Raw genomic sequence first — 26,487 nt, forward strand, 5'->3', positions numbered from 1 at the left:
TGATAATGCAATTTTTTGAGTGTCTTCTCATTTTTATGCAGAGCACAATATAACACAGGACTGAAGCATAATCTTTCCATATTTATTTAATATAATTTCGCTTCACAGCTTGATCGAAGGCCAGAAAAGCTAAAGTGATGGTTATATAAAATTTGTTCAAGGCATGAAATAACTCTTTCATGAAACTGATTTGATAGGGGGATTTTTTTTAAAAAAGATTCTTTTTGACTAACACAAATCCTCTAGGAAAAGCAATATGACTGCATTTGAGTGTGTTTTCATCAAGGCCAACAGGTATCCAGAGCTTCCTTGCATGTCTAGTCACGTGATATTAGAAGCAACCAGGATTTTTAATTACACACAATTCTCTAGTAAAGAACAATGGGTGACTACTAATTTAATCCTTGTCCCTTTCACATTGGATGGCCAGTGTTCAAATCTGTATTCTGTGTGATACAAGATAATAGCTGGCTACAACATTATCTCAAACTATAAACACAAGTATGCATATTTCAGTTTAAAATTTCTACCAATTATATTTTACATAAAGACCTTTTCACAGAACTCATTGAGGCAACTTCCAGGGAGTATCCATCTGCAATGGTGAGTGTTATTATTTGCACTTATGGCAAAGTGAATGGCCCTATACCAACCAGTATGGCCGCAAAGCACCTTTCTTCTTTCTGAATACAGAAGGGATATATTTGGTTTGCAGAAAAATACTAGAACTGCACATGGAACAGCGCAGTGCAGAGTGCAAGCACAGTCCCATCTCCAGCGACAGAACATGGAATCTCCAAGCAGCTGCCAAAGTCCCAGCTCCCTAGTAGGCACACCAGGGCTGACACTTGTGTTGAGCACAGTGAAAACGTTATTTTATCTGCAAGTTCTCTGCTGCTTGCTTCTCTTAGCGATACTGTTTCAAGTGTTTTACTGTATTTGCATACCCTCCAACTGTCCTGAAATTGCTGGGACCATCATGAAAACCCTTGAGGAATCACGGGTTCTTATTTTGTCATTAGAGTTCAGATTTAAGCTGCTCTTAAAGGGGCAATGGACTTGCAGCTAGCTTTAATGGCCCCTTTAAGAGTAGCTTGGCTCCCCATCTTGTATCCACACCCATTGATACGTTTTGCATCAGGGAATTTTGCAGCCCAGGTGTGAGTGCAAACATTGGTGTTGTAGGGTGTGTGAGAGTGAAGGTGTTTCCATAGCCAACAGCACCTAGCAGGAGAAGAGAAGAGCTTCTCCACAGATCCCTCACCTAATTAGAAAATTTTGGTTCTAATCGTACATCAACTGTTTTATTATTCTTTCAAAACCTTGCTGCCCCAGTTCCAAGTAATACATTTTGTAAATTCTTTCAGATTCTGAAATGAATCAGACTCCTTTTCAGTTATGCTTTACCAACTGCTTCTTTCTCCTTTGCTTATGAATTTTAAAAACCGCTACGTTTTTTTTCTTCCATAGTTCTACACAGACTAAACCAAAACCTGACTGCAAGAAAGCCCAAAACAAATCTCTCAGTGACATCAGTGGGAATAACAGAAGACCCCATTAGTCTCATGCACCACCAAAGTAAATAATTCTCATTTCATTCTGCTTTTTTACTCTTCATACAAAACTCTTTTACATTAAAAAGAAGACATGAAACAAATGGCTCCAGGGTCACATATTTGTCCTCAGGCCATTTTATGCAAAACTAATGAATTTTTGTTTCTGTACATTTTTGCCATTGGCTAAAATGTTCCTTTTTAAATAGGGATGGGGGAAGCTTTTTGGTTGACACATAATTCATTGCAACTGCCAATTACTGATGGGTACCGGAAAAAATGTTATGTTAACAGACAAATTTGTATAATCTCCTAAAAGACACAGTCTCTGTGTAGTAATATGCAGCACAATTTTAAGAGCATGTTTACTCTGAAGCAAGTCCCTCTGAGCTCAATGGGATTTACTGCAGACTTCATCTCTCAAATATATCACCAAGGGCTATGAATCATTTTTATCTTGCTGCTCTATTAATTTTGTGATTTGTTTTAATTGGAATATGGTCCTTAACAGTTTGGAAAACTGTCTTTATAGGGGGTGTGGGTAGCTTAACTCCTTTCATAAGCCAGGAAAGAAAATATATGTCCACTCTCAGTTAAATAATTCAATCGGTAGTTTAACAAATATATGAGAATGTATGCATAGGTTTGGAATTCTCCCAGTACTAATTTGAACACAAATTAATAAGGGAAATTAGACAAATAAAGCAATGCTCAAATCATATTTTAACTGAGATTAATGGTTAGACTGCTCCCTGTAAAATCCACAATGACATAGTGGTGGACCTTGACGTCTCAAATTTCAGTGGTGCCATGTTTGATGCTAATATCCAGTGCCACCCCCCCATCTTCTGTTGTATGTCATAGTTGTGGTGCCTCCTCAGATGCCCCAGAAGCTCTGTGCCCGGTGTGACCACACTGGTTGCATTCCCCTAGATCCACCTTTGCAATCCCAACAAGTTTATGTATTCAGGTGGGTCAGCTACTTTCCTTGTGCGTATAGCTCCTTTATTATTTTAACAAAATGCATAAGTCTTGTTCACACTGTTAATAGTGTACAGAGCAAGATGATGGCATTACTGGTATCAAACCACCCCACCCCCCGTTTACAGTGGTAGCCTGTAAGCAGTGGCCTATTTATCTACTCACACTGGTATGCTTTCTAACTGCTAGGTTGGCAGAAGCTGGGACAAAGCAATGAGAGCCCACCCCGTCGCATGGATTCAAACTGCCAAAAATATGACCGCTGTATATATGAGGAGAGGGATTGTACCTTGATCCTAAAAAGATATTCCTAAAAAGCTATTTAACAGAGATGGAATTGGGATCTAAGAACATCAAAGGAAGCAGGTTAGTCCCCACAAACCATTTATAGGTGAACCCATGTGCATAATTAGTTTGCTTAAGAAAACAGATTATGGCAAGTAAAACAGATTATGGCAAGCTTGTTTGTAGTCTGAAACTGTTCCTTTTTTCTTTTTTTGCATCATTAACTCTCAGTGCCCCTTCAGCATAATGGTAGCATTTATGATGTAGTCCATTAAGCTACATTTTGGTATCTTGAAGTTGTTTCAGGAGATTCTAGAACTTTCAGAAATCAGTCATAACTCTTCTCTTTTGATCAAATCTGATCAAATCTGGGATCCGCAACTGGGATCCTATTTCCTCCCACATCAAATGTGCTCTCAGATCCAGTTGCTTTCCTTTCAAACACAGACATAGATTTCCAAGACTGGAGCCTAACTTTTCAGATTAATTATGAATTGGCCTTTGGACTCCTTCATGCATCTGATGATTTAGATGCTTGAAAGAACTACAGGAACTTTTTATTGCCCAAATGTGGCCCATCCCGTCACCCCCCATTCCCATCAAAATGGGTGTACAGTAAGTTCTTGAAGGCCTTGCAGGCACTGGCCAATGACTAGCACTCCCATTATGACCAGCATAGAATAACTGTAGTTACTTGAACTCTCTGTGTTATGTTCTCTCCACCACCTACCACCTCCAATAAGCAAGTTTATTTTTCCTCTGGTTTGTTTTAAGAACATCCGAATATCACGGTACATATTTTAGCTGGGCTTTGCTTTTCATTTCAAGTTACAAATTGCTAGGAGCATTACTGAACAGATAGGATGTTTGCCATGAAGTCACAGCACAATAAAGAAAAGTAAAACTGCAGAATAGATTGTGCAAAATAAGAGAAAATATGTAAATGCACTCAGTTTGCAGAATTTATGAATCACAGAATTTGGCTCTGCTTGGTGCAGGATTTTAATTGCCTGGGTGCAAAATTTTAATTTGGGTTGTTGCTTTTATAGTACAGCCATGAATAAAATGAGGCAATCTGCCAACGGCAGAGGTTTGATGTGGCAGCAGACTACTCTGCTGCATTCTGAAGATGGTGGCAGAGAGTTGGATCATTACAGATATTTCTGGGAAATATAGAAAGTTGTTCCAAGCTACCATGGATTTCCCAGTATCTGAGCAATTTATAGCTGGAGGGTTGCTACAGTTTTATAGCCCCTTTGGATTGTCAAAACTGTGCAAAGATATCAGACTGCAACCAAAAACACTCTCACAGAAATACAGCTCTGCCCAGATCTGAGTGTTGATGTTATTTATATTTGTTATTATCATTATTGTCAGAGCTGCCTCTAGGTCCCAGCTCACAGAGGACCAACGCTAGGCTGTCGTTATGTACAAAAGTCTTTATTGAGGTTCAGTTTCCATTTCAAAGCCGCAGCGCGCAGCTCTACGTCTTAAAGCCTAGACCGGCGAAGTACCGTCTGAGTCTCCTCCCCTATGACACCAGTTTAATATCCTAGCCCTGCTCCACCTTTTACGCTGCTCTCTCCTCCTCTGGGTCCTCCTGCCCGCTGGGGCATTGCCCTTTCTGGACTCTTCCGACGCTGAGTCGCTTAGCTCCTCCCCCTCCCTCCGGCGGGCTTTAGGACCCGGTTCCCAATCTTCATTCTCTGCTGTCCCGCGCTCCTGTACATTTGAACTTGCCTCTCGCGCCAACCCAGTGACCTTCCTCCTGACCGTTACACTACTTCTGTCACTGCTTCCCTCTTCCGGGATACTGGCCGGATCTGACCTCCCCTCCGTTGTCTGACTCTCCGATGGAGGTGTGGTCAGCCCTGATCCTTGGGACTCTTCCCCCCCACTCTGCTCTGGTGGGGAAGCTGGTCCTGATTTCCAACTACTGCTCTGGGAGTCCCTGCTGCCCCCTTGCTCCTGGGGCGTTCCCCTTGGGAACCCCCTACCCTTGGCCACTGGCGCCCCCTTCTGTGAATCTTCTGATTCGCTGAAGAGGCTCATGGAATCCCTCGGTCCACTGTCCTCTTCTCCTACGCTCCCCTCGGATTCTTCCCCTTCGCTCTCCATCTCCTCTCTTCCCTGTGCCTCTGCTCCTGAACCCCTGACAATTATGATTGTTCATAAGCAAATATGGCAAGATATTTTTTACAATCCACCCAAATAAGCTGGTCATGCATAAAGAAAATCAGACTTAGTGCTCACTAAGCATCAAATGTTTATGAATGTATTTTAGAGTTCCCTTAATTTTAACAGAGTTCCCTTAATGCATTTTTAGGCTCACATGGGAGATGAGAATTGGAAAAAACCTGCATGGAGAGTCAGCATGAAAAGATCTAGTATCTAAATTATTAAAGAAGTGCAGTAGATATATTTTAAACTTCAACTATAGGGCTATCTTCACAGATGCTTAAATTAATTAAATTTGTAAACTTCCCTTCATCCAAAAATTTCAAGGCAGTTCACACAATAAAATACAGAATAAAACCACAAAGTACATAATAAAAACAAAAACAAAACAATAACACCCCCCTCCCACAAAGACATTTAAAAGGGCATAGATTATTATCCAGCCAAAGGTCTGGTTGAAGAGGAATGTTTTTGCCTGTCACTTAAAGATGTATACTGAAGGTGCCAGATGAACCTCCTTTGGTGGAGCATTTCACAAATGGCAAGCCACTGCAGAAAAGTCCTATTCTTGTGTTGCCACCATCTGGACTGCTCATGGAGGAGGCACACGAAGAAGAGCTTCAGATGATGATTGCAGTGTTTGGGTTGGTTTATATGTGGAGAGGTGTTCCTTGAGGTACTGTGGTCCTGAGCAGTTTAAGGATTTATAGATCAAAACCAGCACTTTGAATTGGGCCTGGAAACTAACTGGCAACCATTGCGGTCATGCCAGGATCAGTGTAATATGCTCAAACTCGGTGAGCAACCTGGCCACTGAATTCTGCACCAGCTAAAGTTTCTGAAATGTTTTCAGGAGCAGCCGTATGTATAACATGACAAGAGTCATGATGGCTGCATACTATTTCCAGGATCAGCTCTAAACACCTCTAAACATAAGAGCACCCCTGCTGGATCAAACCCAAAGCACATCTAGTCCAACATTCTGTTCTCACAGTGGGCAACCAATGCCTATGGGAAGTGCACAAGCAGCACATAAGTGTAATAACACCCCCCACACTTCTAGCAACTGGTAACTGAATACATTTGAATACCAGTCACTGGGGAAGAACAGTAGCAGAGGGCTACCAGAGCATGGACAACAGAAATTAGGCTGTCCCTGTCTGAGAGGTCAAGGATACATTTTCCCCATCTCTTTCCAGACACAAGTCATCATTCAGGGCAACCAAAGCTGTTTCTGTGCTGAAACCAAGCCTAAACCCCAGTTGAAATGGATCATTTTCTGGTGCCCCATCTAAGCCATGCTTGGTTCAATAGGATTTTGTAATTCTAGAGAATGGTAGTGCTGAAGTTCTCTGAAAGTCCAGAGAATATAAATCAGAATATATATTGGGGGATAGATCTCTGATTGGAACAGTCTAGCCATCCTGTTCATGGCTTCCTTCAGATAATTATGGATGGTCGTAATCAGACATGATCTTAAACTATGGTTTGTGCTAACTTTGTAAACTCTGAGCCATGTATTATGTTCTAGAAAATCAGGCAAAATACATGGTCAGTTATGCAGGTACTTGAGGCTCACAGGGAAAGCAGGCATTAAAGTCTGAATTGAGCAGAAAGCTGCAGGACCTTGGATAGCTCCAAAGTGTCCCTGCTTGCTAATGCACCTAAAAGAGAAATTGTCTCTACAGGAAGACAGAGACAACTGAAGCCTTATGCAGGCTATCCAGGGTTGATGGGGTAAGTCATGCCTGTCTGGAGGAGCCAGATGGCTGGTTAAAGGCCTTTGCATTGTTTTGTAGTCTTTGATATCTGTGAGGCTTGGGGAGACAGAGGTAATGCAGAAAAGTTGTTAGAGAACAGTTAGAGCACCAGAGGATGGAGGTAGGGTTGTGTCCTTTGGCTGAAGATCCCTCAATAAGTTACTATAGGTTATTCCCCTGAATAAGTGACTGGAACCTCATCTGGATTCTCCACTATGTACTGCATAAACCCAGGTTTGGGTTTATGATACAATGGAATGTGTAGTTTCTCTCCCCCCCCCCTTGTTTCTCAGCTGCTATTCCAAACCATTCAGTATTGCTCAAAGTGTAGCCACTTGGGGTACCCCAGGGGTAGTCAATATGGAACTCTCTAGATCAGGGGTGTCAAACTCAAATTCATCGGGGGCCGCATCAGCAGTTTGGTCACCCTCAAAGGGCCGGTTGTATCTGTAGGACTTACAGTACAGGAGAGAAGGGTTCAGGCAGCCGTTGGATCTGTCACATCACAGGATGGCATGCGCTCAATATAAAAACAAGTGGAGGTTTCCTGAATGCATGTAAAGTGGAGGTTTCCTGTGTAGAACAGCCGGCGCTGCTAGAGGGCAGACGTTCTCTGGCTTGTAGGCTGCCGCGCATGCGCTGAAGAGGCGGCTTTCTTGTGTCAAAAAAAAAAAAGCGAGAATAAAAGGTGAAGGCTGGCGGCCGCCGGCGGCTACACGGGCCACATGACGAGGTCTGGCGGGCCTTGTGTTTGACACCCGTGCTCTAGATGTTGTTGGCGTAAAGCTCCCATCAGACCATCATTAATTGTTAAGCAACTATGAGTGGGTGATTTTAAATCTCCAAATATTAATGATCAATAACATTTGGAACATAGTGGGACCTGAGGTGTAGATGTCATCTTTGTTTTGGGGTGTAGGCTTAAAGTGAAAACCATAACAGATATTGAGTAAAAGAACAAATGCACTTGAATAAATTTCTGGGTCCCACTGAAGAACCTCTCTTCTGTTGGCATCTGTGTGTCTCAGGAGACAAATGAAGAGTGTGTCATTGAGGGTAAAGTCAAACTGTTGGAGAATTTCTTCTCTCTGTGCTACTCCCAGCTGTCATTGCTTCTCTGGTTACTGCTGTTGACACACAGCCTGACTGTCTCGCTCCAGGAACTGCGATCATCTGCAAGGAATTCCCACTTGGTGGGCTTAATGCTTCTAGCCTTCGTGTCATGCTTGCAGACATATTTGTAACACAGAGTTGGTTGGCCGACAGGAACAGGCCTAGTGCCAGCTCCTGTTGAGCACATCCTTGAGGATCCTGCCATCTTCCATGCTGTGTACATGACCAAGTCAGTGTAGATGTCGTGGAGATAGGAGCGCGAACAAGCTGTGGGAATGTAGGCTTGGGAGAATACATATTTGTTTGAGACTCTGTCCTGCCATGTGATGCCCCAAATCTTCCTGATGCAGTGCATATGGAAGGCATTGATTCTTAGCATCACATTTTCCCATACCCTTTTGTAGAGGTGAGTCATTGCCATAGTTGCTTTGCCAATATGCTCATCCAGCTCAGCATCGATAGAAAGGTTGCTGGTTATGGTGGAGTCCAGGTAGCCAAAATCTTCTATCACCTCAAGTGTGAGGTCACCAGTGCTGATGCGTTGAGTGCTGGCAGTATCCTGACCCAGGATATTGGTCTTTATCAGGCTGATGACGAGGCCAAACTCCATGCAGGCATGGATAAAATGGTTTATGGGTCTCTGTAGAACTTCCTTGGAATGTGCTGTCCAGACTGTATCATCTGCAAACAACATCTCTTGGATTAGAACCCCACACACTTTTGTCTTGGTGTGGAGAAGTACCAGGTAGAACAGACCCCCCACCCACCCACATCGAACTGAAGGCACAGGAGAGCAATAAGTGGGCATCCTATCTTGTTGAGCACTTGAAGAGTCTTTTTCAGATGACCAGATCAAAGGCCTTTGTATGGTCTATGAAGACAACGTACAAGGAGCACCTCTACTCTAGGCATTTCTTCTGCAGCTGACGCAGTGAGAAAATCATGTCAACTGCTGACCTCAGAACATTGTGGCTCAGGTTAAACTCTGTCAGTGAGTAATTCCAATCTGTTGAAAATTACATGGGCAAACACTTTCCTCGCAGTACTCTGCAGAGAGATTGCACAGTAGTTGTTACAGTCATGGCGGTCACCTTTGTTCTTGTAGAGGGTTCACAGTGCTGGGGTCACACATGTCTTGTGGCACTGATCCTTGTTCCCAATACTGCAAGAGGAGGCTGTGGAGGTGTGTCATGAGGGAGGAATTGAGGCCAGCTTTCAGCATTTCTATGGAGATTGCGTCCTATCCTGGGATTTTACCGCATGTCTGAGAGTTTAAGACAATCTTCAGTGGGAGGGAGGGACATCTAGCTCTTCCAAGACAGGCAGAGTTTGGGTTGATAACTGTTGATTACTGTATCAGAGACTGTGTTTCCCCACGAATGCAGTTCCTGATAGTGCTCTGCTCATCACTAGGCCCTCTCTCGTTTTTATATTAGTCTGTATATTGTAGCCTGTTGATTTTTCTGACTCCTTGAGTATTGAGTCCTTGATTAAGTCCAGCATTGAAAGCATTTTTCTGCTACTTTTTTAAAATAAAAAGATAGAATATATTTTTCAATTTCTAAACATATTTACATCAAGCAAATTACAGTGATTTCAAGATCATTTCAGAATACTCATGGAGTTCTCACATTATTCATGTTGAGGGGGGGATGCAAAACCAAACCAACAACAGAACACAGTGGCACTCAAAGCACTGTCAGGGTAATTTATGATATTTCACTGCTGGTATTAAAATCAGTGGAAGTATCTGGATCCAGTACTCAGTTTCAGTGGTATAAAGATAATAATCCAGTGTGTAGTATCAGATTTTGAAAGGCTGGAGTTTTCAGTGATAGCAGCAGAAACAATAATTGCAAGAATTCTGTTAGATTAAATTCAACTCTTCATTCTTCTTACAATACACATTCATGACAACTGCCTTCCTATCAGACTAGCTATCTAATCTGCTGGATCTGTCTTTATCTACACATAGTAACCTTATTCTCTCCCAGCTAATACAATAGGAACAACCAGGGGTGCTGGAGGGAAAGTTGTTTGGAAATGTCAACTTCTTAAAGCAAAGTTGTTGGTTTCAATTCAGACATGTTTGTACATGTTTATAGATGGCAATGGAAGCTTTAGTGCCAACTCTGTTGACACAATAAGGATACTAATACATACTGATCATGGACTACGTGTGTGATTCATTCATTAGGAAGATTCCACAGGTCTTCTCAAAATACTGTATTTCTAATCAGAAATGAAAAACTTGCAGAATGTATTTCTGGTTGATAAAATATTGGTATTTGTTAGTATACTAATATGCACGTGAGAAATAGACAGTGTGAGCACAAAATAGCAGAAACAACTAGGTGTCAACAACTTTTCCAATTTCCTAATTTGCAAAGCCCTTGAACTGTTACAGTAGACTTTTCTTCTTCCTAATCTATGCTCTTGTAATATCTTGTGAACATGGAAGCATCTTACCTTGCTTCCATTTTCTTTTGCCTCTTGCTCCATCTTAAGATCAGATACTAGGATGTTCTTGTACTTGTTCTTTCCATCACTGCTTTGGTCATCTAACCTGTATTCTGACGTGAGCTGAGCAGAGAAGGGACTGTCACTCAGATTCAGCGGCTGTTCATCCGGTTCCAGAGGTGCTTTGCCATTACTGTTGGCTTCTGCCACTTCCCTACAGTGTGTTCCCCCTGAAGCATTGGAACTGTGTCCTGCAGTCTCATTGCCGTTAAAACTCTCTGCAGCTGAATCATCTATGAAACACATGGATTTACAGTTTTTCAATGGCATGTCATCAACATTATCTTTATACCCAAACAACAACAAAATACAAAAAACCCTACAACCTGATGCCACTCACACAACATTTCCAACAGTTCAGCTGAAAATACCTGTGTGATTACCAGTCACTATTAACAATCACAGAACAGTTAAGAAAATTTCAGCCAGAGCAGATTCTTTAATAACCTAGGCATGTGGAAAAGGAAGGGCTTATCTTTCCACTTTATACGTGACATCATGACTCACTTGCTTAAGTTATAGGGGGGGGGGGATTTTTACATATCCTAGTTATTATGAATTATAGTTCTTTAAACCAGCAAAATATACAGTATTGGAATAGAAAGTTCCCTTCCTCTCATGGAAGGAGACTTCCTCCCATGGAAAGACTGCTTCTATTAGAGGATAATGCTCATTCCATCAGTTCGAAGGAAGGAACTTTTATATTCATCCTATTGGGAAAGTTTGGATGATCGTAGCTCAGCTTAATAGGCCAAAGCATGGATGAGCCTTTTGACCACACACAAAACCTCTTGGCAGGAATAAACCAGGAAGTCTTCCATTAACTATAGTCTCCTGTTTCATCCATACTGGGGAACCCAGGGTTAACAGCTTTGGAGCAAAGCAGACTACAGTATTTAAACCAACAGCAAATCATGACTTAATGCCCAGGCTTGTCACAAAGTTTTCCACTATAGTTTCCCTGTTTGGTTGAAATGGAAAACTATATTATTTTAAACTAAATTGTGTCCTTTAAACGTTTTTTTTGTTCTGAAGACATTGCTGTAAATAAACATGGTATGAAAAGAAAGTGCAAGTTACTTCTGCCTCTCATGTCAATCCTTTCCCAGGTCAATCAAATAAAAAAAAAATCCAACCAGACCAGAAGTGTCAGGACAGCATTAGGACGGTTACAGCAATAATCACAGCAGCTGCATAAAAGGTGGGATGCTAGAGGGTCAGACATGGAAATAGACTGAAGAACAGAACAGGGATTTACAAGTGAGGGAGAGGGTGAGAAAATAGTACAGAAAGAGGAGGGGTTGCAAGGGAAGCCAAAGAGGTAAGTAAGAAAGGAATTCTGCATTGCTAAGCCCAGTGATGAGCCAGTGAGAAAATGAAAGGGGGAGTAGTGGAGGAAGTGAATTACTATGTCACAGAAAATAGAATGATCCAGTGATAAGATTGGATCCAAACCTTTAGTTCTGGGGCTATGAGGATTATTGTGAGCTTAACAGGGAATTCTGAGTTCTATCAATATGGTTCTATTAATATGGTTTTCCTAACAATTAATGAATTGTTTGTGCTGCTGAAATAAAATGTAAAGTCAATATGCTGGCCATAGTTAGCCTTCCAATATTTTTCACATTGCTTTGTAATATCAATAGTATTTATGCTATTAATTGCTTGGTTATTGACCGAAAAGCAAAAGTAGTTTACGAACTGTCCCGACATAAAATTAGGAACACTTTGTTGCATTTAAAAGAATAGTGATGAAAATGCATTGGGATTGGTTTGACAAGGTTCTATCACCGAATTGGAAGGGATCCCAATGGTCATCTAGTCCAACCCCCCACAATGCAGGAATCATTTGCCCAGCATGGGGCTCAAACCCACAACTCTGAGATTAAGAGTCTCCGACTCCCTTTACCATAACAGCAACATTAAAAAAACCCTAAAACTAAAAATCATGACTCAGTTTCTAACTACACAATATAGAAACATTTAAGGCTGTTTCTATAGGGACACCAGCAGATAGCAGTTATTGGGGATATGCTGGTTCCTAACATTCAGGTATAAAACGTCCTATATAGCCTGGATTATGTTAACATTACACTAATTATAACCTTCATATAGAAAACATGCACGTGAAATCTGGGTGGATTATACAAATTAATTTAAAAAGTTTGCCAAAGTCCTAAGCAACCAGGATAATGTGGAATAGAGTAAGAATGAGTGAGAAAAGATGGCACATGCATGGAATTCACACCACTTGATTTTAGGTTCTCTCATTTTATTGGTTTTAATTTCAAAAAGCAGGCTCTTGTTAAGATTCTGAAATCAAGCAATTATTCAAACCAGAACCGTACTTTTGCTGAGCTAACTTTGCTTCCTGTACTAATTTTAGTATAAAGAATTACGTAATAAGAATAACAATGAATCACCAATTAAGAACATATGACATAGTCTGGCTTTTGTTTTGTTCTTATGAGACGTTCTAAAGCTGTGCTTTCTCCCCCTCCCCCAGTTTGCAAAATACCTTTGCCTGCTCATGGAAGAGTGGTTTCTGTAGCTTTTAAGTGCAGTGCATGAATTTCTAAGAAATTTTAGAGGAGGCTGACTTACCCTACAGTTTTATGGAGAGGCTGATTGGTCTTTTCCCCATCTTTTAATGTTAGTTTCCCCTCCCCCAAAAACTCATAGTTGCAGCGGGTGACAAGGATATCTCTCCAGCCTAGTTCTGAGAGAATATGAGCTAGTAAGAGGTTGGAAGGAGAGTTTGTTTTAATTGGAGGGGGGGGGGGACTGCCAAAGGGAAAAAATGGGGAAAGAAACCCTCAATCACAAGGTAAACCAATCCCTACCCCTATCTCATACTCACATTCTAGAAATTCAGTTTCACCTATCCCTGTCCCCCAATTTGCTGAAACAGCTCTTGTTCATTCCATTCATTCCATTCAAACAATGAATATTTACCATTCATTGGCCTCAATTCAAAAATAGTCGTAGAACCTGTAGCTGCATGTTACAGTCTATTTTATCTGACAAATGGGAATGTATATTTCACATGACAGTTTGGATTGAAAGCACATTTCACTATTTACTTCAAGTAAGTTTTGCCTGTTAATGTACCTGAGCAGCAACTGTTATGTATGCTGTTGTGTAATATGTGACAACATAAATGATACTTTAATATGGTTAACAAATTTCTTGCTCATGTAGAGTAGAATCTTAATAGTGACTTTAAAAAAGGAATCTGAATAAGAATACCAAATAAAAGCTAGATGTGTTTGGCCAAGTTACAAAATATTGAACCAAACACTTCAGCTCTCAATAACACAAAAGTTTGTCTGTGGTGGCAATGTGAACAATGGGCACATTTGAAGATTGAGGAGAAGGAAGATAAGTGCATGCAAGTGTTTTGGATATGTTCTGACCAATCGCTGTACAGCGGTACCTCAGGTTAAGAACTTAATTTGTTCCGGAGGTCCCTTCTTAACCTGAAACTGTTCTTAACCTGAAGCACCACTTTAGCTAATGGGGCCTCCTGCTGCTGCTGCGCTGCCGGAGCACGATTTCTGTTCTCATCCTGAAGCAAAGTTCTTAACCTGAGGTAAGAACAGTTTCAGGTTAAGAACAGACCTCTGGAATGAATTAAGTACTGAACCCAAGGTACCACTCTATAGGGAAGTTTTAAATTTTAAAAAAATGTTTTATTATGTTTTTATATATGTTGGAAGCTGCCCAGAGTGCTGGGGCAACCCAATAAGATGTGTGGGGGATAAATACTAAAATTATCATTAAGGAATGTGACGTCCCTATATTCACCAGAGAAACGTTGGAGGGTATGCACCATAGCTGCAGTAGCATTTCTTGGGGGCTGGATCTGCTGTCCCCGTGGATCCCACTGGAGGTTGCCTCACCTTGCCTGATGAGTTAGCCAGCCCTGCCTCTTGGCAAAAGTACCCTAGACCTGCTGAGCTGAGAGTCTCATGGAACCTTCCAGAACCTGGAACTGACATTGCAAATGCCAGCTCTCGAAATCACTCTGCCTTCAATTAAAAGAACCAGCAGATAGTCACAAGTGTTTGCTTTACACAAGGAATATGTGTTCATTGCAGGCAAATTATTAAATTCACTTTTCTTTTCATTCTAAGCCACTATTCTAGATTCTTTCCACCTTGATGAAAGAACATTCCATTTAACAGAATATTAACCTTGACCAGGTTATTTATTCAAAAACAACTATTGAATGGGCATGTGACTGCTGGTGGAAGAGGGAAAATGCTTCCTTCTATGTTTATCCATGTCATTTGTGTTCTGTGAATTACATAAGGCAGAAAAAAAGAACATCTATTGGAACATATTGATGGCAGTGCCTAATTTACTTCGAGAGAGTTCTTAAGCTTTTAAACATTCACCATTGGATCCTTTCTCTGCAAGGGTCATAGAATCATAGAATCATAGAATCATAGAGTTGGAAGAGACCACAAGGGCCATCGAGTCCAACCCCCTGCCAAGCAGGAAACACCATCAGAGCATTCCTGACATATGGTTGTCAAGCCTCTGCTTAAAGACCTCCAAAGAAGGAGACTCCACCACACTCCTTGGCAGCAAATTCCACTGTCGAACAGCTCTTACTGTCAGGAAGTTCTTCCTAATGTTTAGGTGGAATCTAAACTGCATCTTGATCCAGCAGATCCAGCCCCCAAGAAATGCTACTGCAGCTATGGTGCATACCCTCCAACGTTTCTCTGGTGAATATAGGGACGTCATATTCCTTAATGATAATTTTACTATCAAACTGCATCTTGACAATGTATCAGCAGAACACGTGCAATTTGTTTGCATGGAAATGGGATGTGTTTACTGCTTCAAAATACATTTTAGAAATTTAAACTGGCATTCTAATTAATACTGCCAATATTAGCCTTTAATAGAAGGAATCCAATAAATATTGTAAATTATTCGTAATGCATGTAAAAAGAAACATGCAATTTTGCCTAAATCTTCATTTACTATTATAGCAGAATTTAAATTCCATATAATGTACATTGCAACAATATAATTAGTGTTTTTCACTACAAACAAAAATCAGCTCATAATCCAGATGTTGTATTTTAAATCCTTCATGTCTCTCGTATTGCTCATAAATATTTCAATTCAAAATACACACACCCCATGATAATCCACAAAACATTTCTTTTTTTCAAGGCAGTTTGTGCCATAACCTTGGATAATGTTTAGTGGTTTACACCCATCTTTTTTAGAAAAATAGGGGGCGGGGTATTGATTTCAGAGCTTGCTATAAGGTTTATGGCAGAATGCCAAAATACTAAAACTGTTTCTGGGAATAGCAACAAAAACCAGATAAACATAAGGCACCTCTTTAGCCTAGACTGAGCTGAATTTATTTTTAAAATGACATACCAGGAAATTGTTAATGTGGGAACTAGTGGCTTTATTTGGTTTTTTAAACTAAAATGAAGGTTCTGTAACCTGCCCTGGGACCTTATGGTGAAGGGTGGATAAGAAATCCAACCAACCAACCAGTCATATTTTTTTAATGAACTATTAAAATACTTGCTTTTTATCCTACCACTAATATAATGGAGAGCTGCAGTAATGTTTACGTTATGTCACAAAAAATCACATAAGTCACACTGCCTTAATCTTATGGTACTTTTTTCTCCCTTTTTCATTTAAAAATGGCAAGGAAGATAATAAATCAATGCTAAAATAATGTATAAACTTGCATGTTCAAAATGAAATGTTCAGCACTTTGAGAAGTGGGAATTGCTTCAGTACACACAAATAGCTTTTCACATGCATTCTCACTTTCTTCTCAGCCTTCATGAACTTCAGGAATTTCCAAGTGTTCAAGAGATATATTGAAGCATTCAGTGTGTTGAATGCTCACTCCAGTTTGTAAAACATGCTCGCTGCAGCTACTAAGCAAGCATTGCTAAGGTTTTCAGGTATGCACCTTATGCTTTCCCTTTGCTTGTTGATAAAATAAAGCTTTACATCGCTATTGAAAATGCCACTTTAACTAGTGGATATATTCGTATTTCAGATGCAGGTGTCTGGTGTCATTTTGTTTGAGCATGGTCATGGGACATTCTTCAACAAGACTTAGAAAACCTTGATTCAATATTCCACTCAGGAGGAGCTGACACTTACTGTGAATTCTGCTCTTCAACTTAAATACCAAAGTCTGTGGCAGGCCAATTCTATCATCGCAGATACAGCATCCCTCAGGCGAGGTCCAACCTTTTTCTTGCAGTGCACCCAGGGATTAGCTTGACTTCCCCTACATTCTCTCCACTGCACAGTAAGAGCTAATCTTTCCTGCATGAAGCAAGAGATGGTGTTGCTATGACAACACATTCTAGCAGTGGGACTACTGGGATGAGCTGAAAAGATGACAGGGAGACATGCACTCAGCCTTCCTCCAGGGCTATGGGCTCTTTCCTCTAGGATTTAATTCTCCCATGTTTACTGACAGCTTGGGATGCTAATTATCTATGAATTTTGTCATTTGGAGATTAACTAGTTAAGACTATGGCTGGGTTATTAGAGAGTACTTCAGTGAAAATTGTTGTTTTTCAGTGTGCTATATGTTGAGTAAAATGTGGCCACTTTATAAACCATTATGCAGTTCTACATCTTATCCCCAAATTAAGGACTCTCTGTGTGAAAGAAAAATAAAGACACATACCAAGCCCAGTCCTTCAGCATCTGCCTCCTCCATAATCTTCTTTTTTGAGTTTGCCTCTTACCAAGACCTCAACAGCTATAACTGCAACATTTGAGCAACTAAATTTCTCAAGGTAGGGTCAGCAAATGCCAACAAATGCCTCATTTTTTACATGAGCTACTATAAGCCAAACCAAAAAAGGTGAAGAGAGCCTTCCAACAGCAAGGGTAAAAGAAATCCAGTCATTCACATCATTCACATATTGTATGTGTTACAGACACTTAACTTCCAGAGAAACAAACTGGTTCTGTTTGCTTGTGTTTGTTTTTTTTTCAAATATAAAGAGCCTTTTAGACTATTTTACTATGTTCACTTGTTTAATATTAAAAAATGGCTTAGCTGCTTTCTGGTGCTCCTGTCTCCCAGAGCACATTCCACAGAATTTTCATCTTCATTTGACTTGAATAGCCTTTAGCCATCTAAAGTATGGGTGACCATAGAGTTTGTTGCCTTTCTGGCTGGCTTTGGGCATTCACTGAAAGCAGTAATTAATGAAGCATGATGCTTCCTCTAAGATTGCTTCTGGGATTTGTGCCAATGATGGAAGGGAACATGTTTATATCCACCTTGACAAGATAGCATGTTCTGTCTATGAAAGGGATTCTGCATGATCCTACTTTGCATGAGATCAGGAAACAGAAGTGTAAATCATGCACGATCCCTCTAGAATTGCACCTAGCTATCCTTTATATCCTCATTTAATGCTAAATGTTGAAATTGCTGCTATTTTTTCTTGCCTTCCAATGTGTGTTGCACGTGCTACTGTGATCATAATGGAAATAAAACAGCAAGTCTGTGTGGGCCGTCATAGTTTAGCACTGAAACAGTTTGTGTTCCTTATTAATAAAAATAAGCTCCCAGCAATGTGGGGTTCCAAAAATCAAACATTGTATTTGATTCAGGTCCCTCTGTGACTTATACTTGTTGCTGAACTTTATACCTTAAATGTTTTGTTATTTTGTGACTTTATACCTTAAATGTTTTGTTATTTTGTATGAATACTTAGGGGTGTATGGAGGGTTGGAGGAGGGGTAGTACTTCAGATGGGGGACACATCATCTCCTTCTGGGGTAGTTTGTCCACCTTTGGTTCCCACTTTGCACTTAGCTCTCACTTGTGGCTCCTAGAAGCTGCCAGCGTGCAACAGTGGTCACACCCTGGGAAATGTATTTGACTGGTTGGCTAAATCAGGTGAGAGTAGCCGATGGGTCTCAAACCCTCAGTGAGTTAGGGACTTTCCCTGCATGTGTAGACAGGGTCTGGCAGATTTAGTGGCCGAGACCAATAGTGTGTCCAAGGGTCAAGAAGGTGGTTACTGTTGAGGAAAATGAGGGGCAGATGGGGCTCGTCAACCTGGGAAGGTAGCCCATTTGGGAGAAGGAACACTCTGATCCTAAACCTTCACTGCCTTGTGGCTATACTCATTCATGAGAAAGGCTTCCAGAATTAACCCCAAGGAAAAATCCGTACCCTACACAAATCCAGAGTGGAGTACCTGAGATGGTTGTTTGGTGTCTTGTATGCCTCCTTCCAGCAACTCCTGCAGCCCAGCTGGTGACAAATGTATTGCTCTATTTTCCTTTGGACCACATCAAGGCTGAGAGTGTGGTCTTGTCATTTGGGCAACCCAGGACCTCCATACACACCGCCCAGGCTTGCACCCTGGGGAAGTCACTTTGGTGCTGCTAGTGTAGCAAAAACAATGTGGGAGGCAGCAGTTATGAGTTATTGATCTTTGTAGTCACAGCAGGTGCTGTGATTCTCCAGTGATTTGACTTTACCCCAGGAGGCACACTCCATTGTCTCTAGAGACAGACAGATCCCACCAACTACAACAACAAATGAACACTTATCTATTGGTTGTTCACCATCCTAAACTCCAGAATGGAGGAAGGCAGAATCTTGAATGAATGAATGAATGAATGAATGAATGAATGAATGAATGGCATGCCAGGGAGCCTGCCAGATATATGGCCTGGTGTAACACACACACACACACACAAATATCCCTCTGTCTTGGGATATACTGCTTAGCTTGTCCTCTCAGAGCCTTGATAGATCATCAGTAAAATTATGCCAAACTCTTAGATTTGCCTTAATTTGAGAATTGACATGCCTGCATACTAGGCATATACACAACATTAAAAAAAAAATTGGCTTTGATTGTATTCCCCGAGTTTGTCTCAAAGAGATTAGTATAATTCACAAAACAACTAGAGCACCTGCATTTGTTTGTTTGTTTTTTTAAATTTAATTAGCATGAGGAATTTTTTTAAGCATTTTTTTTTCTACCCCTGTGCTCTGTAGTATTGGAAACAGGCCAAAACTTCAACCAACATATGATTCTGCAATTAGAACCAATGAACCAGAATTCAAAAGCATAGGAGAATTTATTTGCTAAATAGATTCCCCTCAGAAGGCACTATTTTACACATAGGCTTCTAACTGGAAGCTCTGAGGTAAAGTTCCAGATTTTTCCTGTCTTGGTGTTCGAGAATGCAATACAGTACAAGGAATATTACTGAGCACAGGTCTGAGCCTTCCGTAGAGTAGACTGAAGAGGCCATCTCAGGTGACCAATTTAGGGTGCCATTAAGGAATGTCCCAATACCTGTGAACATCCCCAATAAAGTCCCCATAGTCTAGTACGGTTAAATGTTAATTGGGCTGTGTGCATCAGAAAACAATAAGCAAAAAATTGAACCCATCTCTCACAAAATTTGGGCTTGACTTGTACTACAATGGCTCACCCTGGTGCCAGTGCTCCTTGCCACTGCTGCAGGGTGTTTACTGATGCCAGTGAACCTGGGAAGTGAAGTTTTGAACGGCTTTCTGGTTAATAGATTCAACCAGGAGGCACTGGGATTTCCATTTTGCAGCCTCGACCACATCACCAACAATATACAGTGGTACCTCGCATTAAGAACTTAATTCGTTCTGGAGGACCGTTCTCAACCTGAAACTGTTCTTAACCTGAGGTACCACTTTAGCTAATGGGGCCTCCCGCTGCCACCACACCGCCGGAGCACGATTTCCGTTCTCATCCTGAAGCAAAGTTCTTAACCTGAGGTACTATTTCTGGGTTAGCGGAGTCTGTAACCTGAAGCGTCTGTAACCCGAGGTACCACTGTATCTGGCTTAAAGATTTTTCTGTCACTACTGATTCTCTCCACACCTTCCCTCCCAACAACTAGGATAACGTTTCAGAAGGGAGGGGCAGCAGGGAAGGCTGAGGGTGACCTCCACTGAGCATTGCCCTTCCAGAAGTCATCTGTCAACTACTCAGCATTTCTGAAGACCTCTGCTTGTTCCCTCAAGGCTCAGTATAGTCTCGAGTCTCTTAATATCTCCTTATTGTTTACTCTGTCCTTTCCCACACAACAGGGTCTCCTTTCTTCTCCCTGCCTCAACCAACACAGATACTGAACTCCCTCTTGGCCTGCTCGTTATAATTAGGTTATAGTTTGGCAGAAACACCACCTGCTTTCCCCTTTTGTATGTTAAACGGGTAAGCAGTTTGAAGAGGGGAGAAACAGGAAAAGAGTGCCATGTAGTTTTTTGTAGCATCAGAATGTTTGTGCTGATGCTATCAGTTGAAAACCTTGTTGGAACTTAAGGCAGACAAAGAGAAAAACACTGGGAATCCATTTATAATACAAGCACAAGGCCTATTGTGGTTTTCCCTGATCTGGTATCCGTGATTTATGGAAACAACTTTTCTGAGCTTAATTGTAGTCAAAAGTGGGAAAGCTGCTCCCTGTCTTATTGACAATATAAGGTGACCATTGTGAGCTTGGTCGTTGTTATGGCAACGAGAGTTGTTGTTATGTAACAATGAAACTGCTGAGCATGTGCAAACTGAAGCATCAGTTATCTTCACTGACCATGAGGTCAGTTAATTTTGATATAATGCTGTGCAACAAGGTTTGTAGAAAGCTTTTGGAACAGGTAAGAATTCTTCTGCTCCAGATAGCAAAATTTACCCCACTGTTCTGAAATACCATATTCAAGGTGGCTAACAAAATATTGATTTATATTTCATAGGTTCAGGACAAACACTAACATTTTAAACAGAATATTCCTCCTCCCTCTCCCCCTCCCACCACCTGTCCTGTCTCCACTGTCTAAGTATTTAGTTTGGATGTCCTGAAAATACAAAGGAAATCGAAGTAAAAATAATGAAATCCATCCACTCCCTTGCATTTCTTGTTACTGTTACTTCATTTACCCCCCCCCCAAAAAAAGCTGAGCTATAGCTCTCCACCTTCCTCTCTCAAAAAGGATGCAAAATAATAATCCTTTAAAAAAACCAATTCAATTCATAGCATGTCCTTTTCCTATCAGGTTGCCTGTGTAATCAAGCTGTACTCTATATATTTGATCACTCACTTCTCTGTTTTTGATTTGTCTTTCGGGTGGAAGGCAGAGAGCAGGTCCTCCAGGACTCACAGCAAGCTGGTATCTGGTCTCCTTAGCAGCCTCACCTTTTTGTGGATGGAGTGAGTCAGGGCCCCGTTCCAGGCCAGGTGGAAATTGCTGGCAATTTCTGTGGCTTCTCTGCTTGGAGGACAGACCTGGGTAGACCCCTTAAACTAGCCTGCTGCTTCAGATGCAGCAAGGTTGCTACCCTGTTACTACTGTTGAAGTGAGGTTCAACTCATGATTTAGCCAGCTCTGCAACTGGAGTGGAGTGGGGTATGGGGTGGACATCTTATCATTTACCTCAGGCAGCAAAATGTATTGGACCAACACCCATGTATTGGACCAATGGGTGAGTAAGTCCCACAGAAAATTACAGTGGTTACTGTGCAATACTATACCTGTATTTTAAGGATACATGCTTAGGATTGAGCTGTGAGTGTAACTTTACTCTCTATTGTCCACTAAAATAAATTCATAGTGGAATGTATTATTTAGTGTTCTAGAAAGATAATGTAAAATTAAAAACTGGGCAGAAAACAACTGCAAAGAAAATAGTAGCATTTTTCATTTGCATATCTCCCCCTTTAAATGAGGCTGCAGTTATCCCTCAAAGAATCCATTGATAAATATTTGCCAGGAAGTGATGCTAGTTTTCTGTGGCCAATATATCTGTTTCTGTGGCCAATATATCTGATTTCTGAAGGAAATCAGCCCTCAGCCCTGAGTGCTCACTGGAAGGACAGATTGTGAAGCTGAGGCTCCAGTACTTTGGCCACCTCATGAGAAGAGAAGACTCCCTGGAGAAGACCCTGATGTTGGGAAAGATGGAGGGCACAAGGAGAAGGGGGCGACAGAGGACGAGATGGTTGGATAGTGTTTTCGAGGTTACCAGCATGAGTCTGACCAAGCTGCGGGGGGCAGTGGAGGACAGGAGTGCCTGGCGTTCTCTGGTCCATGGGGTCACGAAGAGTCGGACACGACTAAACGACTAAACAACAAACAACAAATATATCTGTATATATGACTGATGAACAGAAGATTGTATTACTGCTGTGTTTACTGGCCATGTGTTGTGGATCAGTTAAGGACTTCAGAAATGCTGTCAGTGAAAGTGCATTCTCCATTAGCAAATTACCGTATTTTTCGCCCCATAGGGCGCACCGGCCCATAAGGCACACCTAGTTTTTTTGGGGGGAAATAAAGAAAAAAAATTATTTTCCCCCCAAGGCGCGAGGCTGGGGCGGGGGGAGCCCAAGCTTCCCCCGACCCCAGCCCCCAGAACAGGCAGCTCTGCGCAAGCTGGGGGAGCCCTCCCGCGGCTTGCGCAGAGCTACCCGAAGCCCCGGCACGACTGCTGAGCGCGCCAGGGCTTCGGGATAAGAGGCAACGCTGCGCTAGCCAGGGGAGGGCTCCCGCGGCTTGCGCAGAGCTACCCGAAGCCCCGGCGTGACTGCTGAGGGCGCCGGGGCTTTGGGGTGCAGGCAGCTCTGCGCAAGCCGTGGGAGCCCGGGGGGAACTCCCGCGGGCTCCCACAGCTTGCGCAGAGCTTCCTGAAGCCTGGAGAGGGAGAGGGGTCAGTGCGCACCGACCCCTCTCGCTCTTCAGGCTTCAGCAAAAGCCTGCATTCGCCCCATAGGACGCACATTTCCTCTTCATTTTTGGAGGGGAAAAGTGCGTCCTATAGGGCGAAAAATACGGTAGTTTATTTGCAGCAACTTGTGACAGAGCAGTTGGAAAACTGGGGTCCCACTGTTACTGGTATCCCATGCCACAGGGCTGTCTCTAATGCAAAAGCTGCATTTATAAGCAGCTTTGAAAGGCCAGAGACAATTCAAACAGAAATAACTCTTTCTTGATGGTGTGGGGTGAAAAATTTATGACAGAGAGCTGAAAAGAGAGAGACTTAAAGTCCTGAGAAAGATGCCAGAGCCTGCATTTGGTTTGCCTATTTGTCTAATGCTTGACATTTCAGGCTTGACTGTAGATAGCTGGGGGAAATAGATGGTTTTATTCAACTTGAGAGAAGATGAAATCACTTGAGTGAATCAAATCACTTGAGTGAATCTCCTAACTAACATTATCCATTGGATTAGATTATTTATCCCGATACGATACTGTATAATTAATATAAATCCAAAAGTTGCTTTTGTTTTTACAAATGATTAAATACCCAGAAAGAATATTGGCAAGATGGAGGCAACTATTAATCCTAGCTCAGCAAATCCTCAGAATGTAGCTACCTGGAACAGGAGGAAACATTTGCTGAGAGCTTCAATTTTGTATCCTATCTGAAACTTTCCAGTAAATTGCCTAGCCAGCATGAGAATACTTCAGAGACTTTCCCACTGAGTGAACAGGAAAATGGGAAGAAAGATGGTGAAAAATTTAAGTGAGGAAAAAGTGCAGGCCTTGGAATAACACAGCAGGTTTCTGAACACCTGGCTGTGTAAAAAAAAAAAATCTGTGTGGTGTTAGAGGGCATAATAAGCAGAATTTAGCAAATTCACCTGCCAATCACCTGTCCTTGAGTATAAGTATATTAAAATAAGGATTTGAGGCAATAGTAATATTGGAATAATGAAAGAATTGGCGGTTTTTTAAAACTGTAAGAAAATCATTCCTGACCATTGGCCATGTTGGCTAGGACTGATGGGAGCTGGAAAACAACATGATGTGGAAAAACACAGGCTGCCCACTTCTGCTTACAACTGAACAACAACACAATTAAAGTTGTAGCATGCCCTCAGCTCCTTTGAATTTTTACTTCAGTATAATATCTATAGAAGGAGAATGTGTACAGACTCTTTAAGAGCCAATCCTAAGAGTCCCTGGGTTGCTACAGGCCATGTGAGTGAACAGCAAGAAACAGTTTTATTTTTGTAGCATTATCTCCTCACGGGGCAAAAAAATCATGGGCCAAGATGGACTACTAGCCAGGGTCAGTTCTGCATTAAGCTGGAACCTTCAGCCAGGTATTCTGCTATGGGTTTTTATCAGTAAGTTGAAAGCAATAAATAGTTGAAATTAAAGAATAAGTCAGGTGTGGTGCTGTTTTCACAAATATAATAGAAAAAGACATAGCTAGATATAATCTGCTGGATATAGCTCACTTTCACTATGTTTTATAAAGTAACATCAGTGGAAGTGTTCCATCTGGCCTTTGCTTCAGATATAGAAAATTGTCATATGAAAGCTGAATGGTACCTCAAGCGGAACTAAAGGGAGAAAATCAGTGCAATGTTGATTTACAGAAAATATGCTATCAATTATCCAAAATTTTACATCAAACTTGTCTAAAATTTTACATGAAAATTGCTATTTAATGGTATAGTAAAAGTATATAATAGTGTAATAGATGGTGTTCTCAAGAATCTACATGAAAATACATTTAGGTAATATATCACTCTCTGAAATTGGCTTGAGTGAAAATATTCCCTCTCTTCATTAACATCCTGGAGGACAGTAATCATACCGTCTTAACCTTGTCATCCTTTAACATAATAGGAACAATATAATGTGGGGCACTCAATCAAGTTGGAATACTCCACAGTTCTACAAACATGTTATTAGGCTATCATAGTAGTCGGGAAATGTTTTAAATAAAATTATGTTAATAGGCTATGGCCAATACTCAGTATTACAGCAAAGTGTGATAACTGTGTTGTCACTTCTTTTATAGCCCTAACGTTTCTTTGTCTTGGTTTCTCAAGGAACTTAGTGCAGACAAAACCAACAGAGATTTCTGCATTATTCCTTGAGCCCTGCTAACCTGCTAGAATCCAGGACCATTGGCTTTCTTCTTGAGTTCACAAGAGGCCACTGTATTTATGCTCCATTTGTTGACCCTGGGGCAAGTGGAAGACATTTGGGACTAAGGACACAATGGTGCCCCTTTACAGGTACAGAATGTGCCTGGGATGACAGTTGTTGTTTAGATTCCTTACTGATCCTTCACCGTAACATATCAGGCTGGGCTACAAAAATGAAAGATCCAATATTAAAATCAGTTAAAACCAGGTATAATCAGAAGGACAGAGTGGGTCCTAAATATATATTACAATTTGTGCTGGTAATAGGACAGGCATGCAACATACACAGTCCTTGAAAAGCGTCCTGCAGCCAATCGGAAGCTGCAGAAGCCACACCGGATGTTTGGTTTCAAAAAATTGTTCAAAAACTGGAACTCTCACTTCCAAGGCGTTCGGCAACTAAGGTACGACTGTAGGAGGAAATGGACATAGAAGGAACAGTGCCTTCACTGCCACAGCTGCCCCTTAGCACCTGCCACCTGTAGTGGTCACCTCATTTTGTCTAATGAGAGAGCTGACCCCCCTTCCCTCTCCCTCTCCCTGTGTTTCACAATTATATAGGAGCGAGGGCTGCCTCAAAACCTACAAATCGAGGAAATATAGATAATTACACTGGGCATGAATTTTTTGCTGCATGTATGTGCACATAAGGGGACACAGGTGGCGCTGTGGTGTAAACCACTGAGCCTTGGGCTTGCCGATCGGAAGGTCAGCGGTTCAAATCCCTGCGACGGGGTGAGCTCCCGTTGTTCGGTCCCAGCTCCTGCCAACCTAGGAGTTCAAAAGCACGTCCAAGTGCAAGTAGATAAATAGGTACTGCTCTGGCAGGAAGGTAAACAGCGTTTCTGTGCGCTACTCTGGTTTCGCCACATGACCCAGAAAAACTGCCTGTGGACAAACATTGGCTCCCTTGGCCAGTAAAGTGAGAGGAGCGCTGCAACCCCAGAGTCGTTCGTGACTGGACTTAACTGTCAGGGGTCCTTTACCTTTACCTTTTATGTGCACATAAAGCACAAGCACAAAGTGTCTCTAGTGTATCTAGCCTATGAAGTGTGCCTAGTGTAGAAGCCTGTCAGATCTCTTTACAGGTTCATTCTAACACTTGCATAAAAGTAGAGATGCTGTTA

At 41.6% G+C, this 26,487-nt stretch overlaps 1 protein-coding gene across 4 annotated transcripts in view; it reads right to left on the reverse strand.

Annotated features, from left to right (window-relative positions):
• NOL4 (nucleolar protein 4) overlaps window positions 1-26,487 on the reverse strand; it is a 139,256-nt gene that overhangs the window by 28,591 nt on the left and 84,178 nt on the right. For all 4 annotated transcript variants that reach the window (XM_079982711.1, XM_079982710.1, XM_079982713.1 and 1 more), the window contains one exon: window positions 10,340-10,623. In XM_079982711.1, coding sequence (XP_079838837.1) covers window positions 10,340-10,623 — 284 coding nt within the window. The remainder of the gene's footprint in view (window positions 1-10,339; window positions 10,624-26,487) is intronic.

Source organism: Podarcis cretensis (genome assembly GCF_951804945.1).
Source record: "Podarcis cretensis genome assembly, chromosome: 7".
Classification (NCBI taxonomy): Eukaryota; Metazoa; Chordata; class Lepidosauria; order Squamata; family Lacertidae; genus Podarcis; species Podarcis cretensis.